The sequence below is a fragment of the Chinchilla lanigera genome, unplaced genomic scaffold (genome assembly GCF_000276665.1).
Source record: "Chinchilla lanigera isolate Chin_1 unplaced genomic scaffold, ChiLan1.0 scaffold00041, whole genome shotgun sequence".
NCBI lineage: Eukaryota > Metazoa > Chordata > Mammalia > Rodentia > Chinchillidae > Chinchilla > Chinchilla lanigera.
Genome location: NW_004955442.1, coordinates 2530190 through 2537526, shown reverse-complemented (window position 1 = coordinate 2537526; position 7337 = coordinate 2530190). Strand labels below are relative to the sequence as shown.

Genomic DNA, 7337 nt, shown 5'->3' with positions numbered 1-7337 from the left:
AAAAGAGGGCTGAGGATATAGCTCAATGGTAGGGTACTTTCCTAACATGCTGGATGTTTGGGGTTCAATGTCTAGGACCACATACACAGAAAACAAGCAAACATAAAAAAATGCACAGAAAATAGCAAGCCAGGGTAGACTGTTGGGGGATGAGGCCTGATGTGCTTGTGCAAGGAGGAAGGTGAGCACATCAGCGTTCCTAAGAAACCTGGGTTTCACTGGGAAGCCCTTGGAGAGTGCATGACCTGACTTCAGTTTTTAAAAGGTCCTACTGGCTGCTCTGTGGGAAAGACAAGAGTAGGGTTCTGAAGGGGAAGTTAAGTGTGGAAACTGTGATATGGAGCTTGCTGCAAATATTTCAGAGCTTAGGTTATTTGCCTCAGGTCACTTAGTTCCACAGAGGGCAGAGTCAGAAATCACTGTCTCAGGTGAGCAGACCCTGGGGAAACAGGAGGGGCTGTACCCACAACTCCATAACTTTTCCCTGGCCCCTCAAAAATATGTGCTTCTACTATGTATGCACCAAACCTTGTACAAGCCCTTTGACACTATTACCACATCTGGCTGTGGCAAGAACCTTTTAAGAGACAAGGATTAGTACCCCAGCCTACACCTGGTTAAGTTCAGAGATGGTAATGACTAACCTACATTGGTTCTTGCCCGGGGGCACAAAATAGACAAAAGCCACAGGCTCAGAATCCCTTGCTTATTTTGAAACATTTGTGGCTTTCTTCCAAATGTGTGTCCTGGAACTGGGAAAAAAAAAAATCTGGATAGCCAATCAACATTTATAAATTAAGAGTGATTTAAAGAGATACTACGAGGCTGGGCATTGTGGCGCACACCTCTGGAAGCTGAGACAGGAAGATTGTTGCCAGATAGAGATCAGCCTGGGCTACAAAATAAGCTCAAGGCCAGCCTGAACTTCATAGCGAGACCCTGTCTCAAAAGACCAAAAACAAAAAAGGCGGGCTGGGGATATAACCCAGTGGCACAGCGCCTGCCTGGCAAGCACAAGGTCCTGAGTTCAATTCCTGGTACCAAAAAAAAAAAAAAAAAAAAAAAAAAGAAAGCGACTGTAAAGAGATACTACCAATTTAAAAACATTTTAAACTACTTTGGAAAAATCAGAGTCCACCAAAAAAACGTATACACACATCAGGAAAAAAAACTTGTTTAAATATTTTATACAAGTACTAAATTTATTGAGATAGGAGATTAACACAAGTTACCTATGGCCTCCACAAGAGCTGGTCAAAGTGGTGGCCTTTAACTTCCAGACATTTATTAGTATGATGAACTGCTGCGTGGGTAACCTTGGTCACTAAGATCGCTGCACCTGCGTTTTCAGGTTCTTCTCCAAGGGCCGGCAGGCTAGTGGGTTTTCTGCGATATACGACATCCTCCAGGGGCCCCACACGAGGGTAACAGCATCTGTTGAAAAAATATCATACTGTTTTTGTTTTCCTGAAGTGTGTATACTTTTTTTTTTTTTTTTTTTGGCGGACTCTGTATATACCTACGTCTCAAAAACACCAAAAATGTCTACGAGGCCGTGAGCGGTGTGAACCTGTAAACCAGTTCCTCCTGAGCCTGACAAGAATACAGAGGCAAGCTGGAGCTCAGCCTGGGCTACTTAGCGAGACCATGTCTCAAAGTAAAATAATACAAAGAGCTGGGGATTTAGTTCACCTCAGCGCCCCTCCCCGGCTTCAATCCTCTACCAGGTTTTGAAAATAAAAATAAAAGGAAGTTTCCATCCCAATTCCAAACGCCGCCCAGAGGCATTGACCGACTACTGCAGGTCCTTCCAGAGACACTATAAATACGCAAGTAGCAAAATTTATTCTAAATGGTACTGAATTGTTATTGCAATGAAAATTAGCAAATATCTAGGACCTTGTTGTCGGTTTTGTATTTTTACAGATGAAGTGCCAAGAAGTAGTCGAAACTTTATGCTTTACTTGGATCTCCTCTAGGACTTACCTTGGAAGGTTGATTCTTTCGGCTGTCAACTATCAATCCCTGAGGAGGCTCCGCCCCTACGTTCGCGTACTTCTACAAGCAGGTCACTAAGTATTTTTTCCGTTACTTTGAAAATCTCGCGATGGCCCGCCTATTTCCCATAACTCTGTGCGCTCGCCCCTCCCGTCCTCTTTCCGCCATCTTTCCGTGCCGGTGAGTGACTCTCTGTTGGCTCCGATTTAATCCGTCGCCTATCAGCGCCATCCCACAGTGTGAGGCTTGGCTCGGGTCGCCGGGAGGACCCTGGGACCCTCCTGTGCCGGGGGTTCTGGCTTTGCGGCGCCTGGGTAGGCTCAGAGGAGAACGATCCCCGGGCGCCCCACGCTCTCCCCTGGCCGACCGGCTCTAGGGATGCAGGCCGCAGCGCTGGCGGGATGTGGTGCTTCTGGCCGCCCGCAGAGGCTGTAGCCCTCGCAGCCCCGCCTCGACCGGCTGTGTCTGGATCTCCCTTTAGCGGCTAAGGTAGCGTCTCGGTTCTAGCCGAGTCTGGAATAGTGGCCGGGATGGGACGTACATGAAGCTTCTTAACTTCCTCGAGCTGGGAGCTTGGGAGGCTGAGGCCGCCGAGCCGGGAAAACTTCGCCCTACCTGAGCGGGCAGTTTGCCGAGAACTCACCTAGCTCTTCGGGATTCCTGGTTTTTCCCCCTCAAGTTGTTCCCTAAGTTCTGTGGAACTTAGAGCAGTTCTGCTCTTCCTGGTGCTTGAAACATGATTTGGCCTTAGTTTTTAGGCTGTTTAAACTTAGTGTATCTTGCAGTTCATGACCCTTGGAAGAGTCCAGTAGGGTGGCGGGGAGAGGGCATGTTTGTTTTCGACGCAGACCCGTATTGTTGGACGTTAGTTGTTAGGTGAAAGTAAAACAGCGTTTTTAGGGTATTAGAACACGGTTGAAAGTGAATTGACTTGAGAATTGGAAGAGCGGGTGTTGCTGATTTTTAAAAACTGGGGAAGCGTTGCAGTTGATTCTCAAGTTCTGTTCTCAGTAACTGGGTATAGCTGGTATTTTCGTTTGCGTAGGTGACAGTTACTGCCAGTTTTGAGGCTTTTTTAGATGTTTTTCCCTGTATCCTAACTCTAGCCATTCGTATGCTGCAGGATCAGTAGTCTATGAATGAATTTAGTGTCTGACATTCCTGCTAGCTTGTTTTCAACAACCATAGTAAATAGAATTTTGCTGGATGCTGGTAATGTTTGTTCAGAAAACATGGTGGGAATAGGAAGGAAGGCCTACATTCAAAATCGTAGGACTGATTGAGTATTCAGTATAGTTGACAATGCCAATAAAACCTGTTTTGTCTTCCCGAACAGCCATAATGGTGCGCATGAATGTCCTGGCTGATGCTCTCAAGAGCATCAACAATGCCGAAAAGAGAGGCAAACGCCAGGTCCTTATTAGGCCGTGCTCCAAAGTCATCGTCCGGTTTTTAACTGTGATGATGAAGCATGGTAAGTGTGTTGCTGTGTTTTATGTGTTGATGCCGAGTTTTAAAGGAATCAGTTCTGTTCCTGAGAAGCGAAGTGTCAGTTGTACCTGGGAAGTAATACAGTTAAGTTGGGAATCTGTGGAGGAGGGCCATAGTTTTGTTCGGATGACAGGGCTAAAGACCACTAAACGGGATAGGATTGTTGAAAAAAGCAGCTTGTCTGGTTGCTTAATGGCAAGTCTTAACAAGGCAGGGCTCCTGGGCTACTCAAGACTTCCTATTGGTCTGTGTCTTTGACACAAAGTAGCCTTTTGGGGTTAGAAGTGGTGAAGGGACAGGGGGAAAATAATACTGTTCAGAATAGGCGGGTGGATAGTTTAAATGTTGCTCACAAAGTTTTATATTAATACAGGGTTGTGAAAGTTACTTCTGATACAGAGTAATGGTTAAACTGCTGGAGGTGATGTGAAGGAGAAAACTAGTAGGCAAAAGCAGAAATACTAATGGATCAGGCCTCAGATGCCTGTCTTCAATTTGATACAGATAGTTCTGTTTTTGTAGGTTACATTGGCGAATTTGAAATCATTGATGATCACAGAGCTGGAAAAATTGTTGTGAACCTCACAGGCAGGTTAAACAAGGTAAGGATTGTTTTATGCATTTTAGAGTCTTAATAATTCTTTAACATTGTATGTAGTTGTTTTTGTAAATACCTAGTAGAGGTGCACTGCTCTTTTCATACCAAATTTAATTTCATATATTCACCAAGGTTGTTGGTGCTGGATTTTTGTCAGTTTGGAGTATTAGCTGTTAGAAAGGGAGATGTGGGGTAGCGAAACCAATGCTGGTGATAGATGCTTAAGTATTTGAATCTAAGACGTTACACTGTCTACTTCAGTGCCTTGAACTTCAAGGGCTCAAGGCCACAAAGCTACTGAGTGGCTTATTTTGGTGTTGGTGATGTGTGTTTTTGATGCTGGTAATGGGGTTCTCTAAGTACCAGTATTACTTGCTCTGTTTTGTTTGCATAGACTTCCTGTCTTTTTGAGAACTTAGACTGCCTTTTTCAGTTTGGTCGCAAAGTCTTTTATGGTCATATGCATGATGTTTAGCTGTATGTGTCCTCTGAGGTACATTGTATATAATATATCACACCAACCAAATGTAACCCTGCTTTTCATGGGCACTAAAATTTCACTGCAGATAAAAATGGCAGTGGAGCTCTAGATACAAGTAGTGGCAGAATTAAAATACTGTGTTTTCTTTTAATGTTCAATTTAGAATGACAGAAAACATGAAGCATGGTATTTTGTTTCTGGTTTTGGGTTTTTTAGGGTCTCCTTATGCAGTTTAGGCTGATCTCAAACTCTGGGCAGTCCTCTTGCCTCAGCCTCCCAAGTGTTGGGATTACGGGTGTATGCCCCTATAGCTGGCCCAAGTATGTTTTTGAGAGTTCTCAGGTGTTTACTGTTAAAATATTACAGCTTTGATGTTTTCCAAGACTTTGAGATACCTAGTCCAACATGGATGTGGTGAAGACAGACTAGGAAGTGAGTTGCCCAAAGTCATGTTTAATGCAGTGGGTGGGTGCTAAGTTTATTTTAAGTTTCTCTCAACTTTACTTACATGTCGCCTTCAAGTAAGAGATGGGCCTACCCTTACCCTGGGAATGTGGTAACTGAGTTTTAGAGAGTAGATGGTGTTACAGATGTATTAAAAGTCCTGGCCTTGATCATACTATTAAGATTGCCCTGGAGCCAGACGTGGTGGTACCTACTTAGAAGCCAACATTCTGGCAGGCCGAGGCAGGAGAGCTGCAGAACTAGGGGTATCACTGGGGTACAACACCCTTGAATTTAGTAATCCCTAGTAACAAAAATAAAAGAGAAAATCTGAGCAGAATAAGGAGCAATTTGGCAGTCCACCCCTTACACCCTTTGGAGGATTGAACCTGAGGCCATCACACTGAGCTGTGTTCCATCCCCAATCGAGTTTTTATGTGTGCCAGTTTTTGTAAGTAGAGCCCATCTGTGAGGTGGTCTTACCTTAGTAGATGTTTGAAAATTTATTGCTTTAGTATTTCCATGTAGTTGAGTGACAGATGCTCTTAAGACAGCTCTTGATTTGGTGGGTGTTAAAAGTTTGGCTGTCCTCTTACTTGGGTTGGTCTCAGCTCCTTGCTTGTCATTGCTCTTGGACAGCCAGCCCTCCGGCCCTTGGGGTGCATGTTAGTGATCTAGCAGTGACTAGTCAGCGTTATGAGTGCGGTCTTACGTTGATTAGTTTTTCTGTTAACTGGTAAGGTGAAACTTTTAATTTTTTGTTTCTTTACAGTGTGGTGTGATCAGTCCCAGGTTTGACGTGCAGCTGAAAGACCTGGAAAAATGGCAGAATAACCTGCTCCCATCCCGTCAGTTTGGGTGAGTTGGGTTTCCTCAGTTAAAAAATACTAATGCTTAGAATTGTTGTAGTGTGTTTTTAACTTCAGGTAAGATTTCATTTTCTTGTTATTACAGTGGTACGTAAGTTCATGAACACTTCTGTTCGCAAATTTCATGTTGGATAATAAATACAGATGTGGCCATCTTCCCCAAAATCCAAAATAAATATCCACTTGTATTTTGTTTCCCTCATATCAGTTGTTACCGCATTTTCTGTGTTAGGGTTCAGGTCTGAGAGGCACATGAGTGCTTTGACTGGGGTTAGCAGAGTTGTTTGCTTTCCTGTCTTCTCACTACAGGTGGCATAGTTCATATTTTATGTTCCTGCATGGCCTGAATCACTTCTGAGCTGTAGACGAGGGAAAGTCCCTCCTGTGTTCAAATCCTTGTTTGCCTCCTTTGGAGCCAAAGGTGTTCCCTGCCTTTGTTTCTGGTTAAACAATTGGTTCTCAGTGTCAGCAGAGATCAGGGTTGAGTGTGGCTGGGGTTTGTGCACAGTTGACCCAGGTAATCGCCCGCTTAGGTAGGGAAACTTCATTGCCTGTGTCCCTCACAAAACACATAGCCCCTAGTAAGGATAGTATTTCCTGCAGCAGAGAAGGCAGTTTATATTGAACTGTGCAACTCACTAGCATGTTTTTTTTCTACTCCATAGTTTCATTGTATTGACAACCTCAGCTGGCATCATGGACCATGAAGAAGCGCGACGAAAACACACAGGAGGGAAAATCCTGGGATTCTTTTTCTAGGGATGTAAAACATACAAATAAAATGCCTCAGCGGACTCTGGTGCTTCCACTTGATCGTTTTGAGCCTTTGTAGCCATGTAGGAAGAGTGTCTGTGGCGATGTACAGCTGTTGTATTAATTGGTGAATGCTTTTGCTATGCTGTGAACAAGTCCTTTGATTTTATGTATGTATACCATCACCTGTGTCATGGTGTACCAGAAGATGGTACTGTTCCTGGATGGTGTTGTCTGTTCCTGGGTGGTTGAATCTGGGTTTGGGCTCATGTTCTGGAGTCTTTAATTATATACGCCGAAAGGGCTGGTCCTTTCAAGAGTCCGTTCCAGGAAAATTGTTCATAAGCCGATTGTCATGCTCTGTAGCATGACAACACATTTCATGCACTGTTGTAAATATTGCTAAAAACATGGTTAGCATGGTTATAGTTCTTACTGTGTAAGTGCTCATAATGGAATAGCTTATGGGAAAGTTTACAGGTGCCATCCACAGTAAACTGGGGTGGCATCTCAGTGACTATTTGTAAAATGGTCACTGTTAAACATTAGGAACTATTCCAAACCTGTTATATTTGGAAGGTGGGGGGTGGTGGTGTGTGAGTCCTCATTGGGTCATCAGCTTGATTTTCTTCGGCCACGGAAACTTGGAACTCTTGGAGGATTGCAAGGGTGAAAGCCGTGGGATATTCTGGGGCTGGGGGAA

The 7337-nt window shown here is 44.1% G+C and overlaps 1 protein-coding gene and 1 long non-coding RNA gene across 2 annotated transcripts; one reads left to right on the top strand and one right to left on the bottom strand.

Annotated features, from left to right (window-relative positions):
- Positions 1 to 1175: 1175 nt before the first annotated feature.
- LOC102029229 lies at positions 1176 to 1966 on the bottom strand. The gene is made up of 2 exons (XR_001235417.1): positions 1524 to 1966; positions 1176 to 1434 (listed from the first exon to the last, which is right to left on the bottom strand). It is a non-coding gene; the product is annotated as an uncharacterized LOC102029229 (long non-coding RNA).
- A 139-nt stretch (positions 1967 to 2105) lies between these two features.
- Positions 2106 to 6689, top strand: Rps15a (ribosomal protein S15a). The gene is made up of 5 exons (XM_005391084.2): positions 2106 to 2178; positions 3335 to 3472; positions 4012 to 4091; positions 5785 to 5870; positions 6547 to 6689. Exons 2-5 carry the CDS (start codon positions 3340 to 3342, stop codon positions 6638 to 6640), a joined length of 393 nt encoding a protein of 130 aa, XP_005391141.1. The 5' UTR covers positions 2106 to 2178; positions 3335 to 3339; the 3' UTR covers positions 6641 to 6689.
- The last annotated feature ends 648 nt before the right edge of the window (positions 6690 to 7337 follow it).

Bases quoted from the DNA above. Each gene is read 5' to 3' on its own strand.
- Rps15a (XM_005391084.2), top strand. From the start codon at position 3,340: ATGGTGCGCATGAATGTCCTGGCTGATGCTCTCAAGAGCATCAACAAT. The intron at 3,473-4,011 runs GTAAGTGTGTTG...CTGTTTTTGTAG, and splicing joins AACTGTGATGATGAAGCATG to GTTACATTGGCGAATTTGAA. The intron at 5,871-6,546 runs GTGAGTTGGGTT...TCTACTCCATAG, and splicing joins CTCCCATCCCGTCAGTTTGG to TTTCATTGTATTGACAACCT.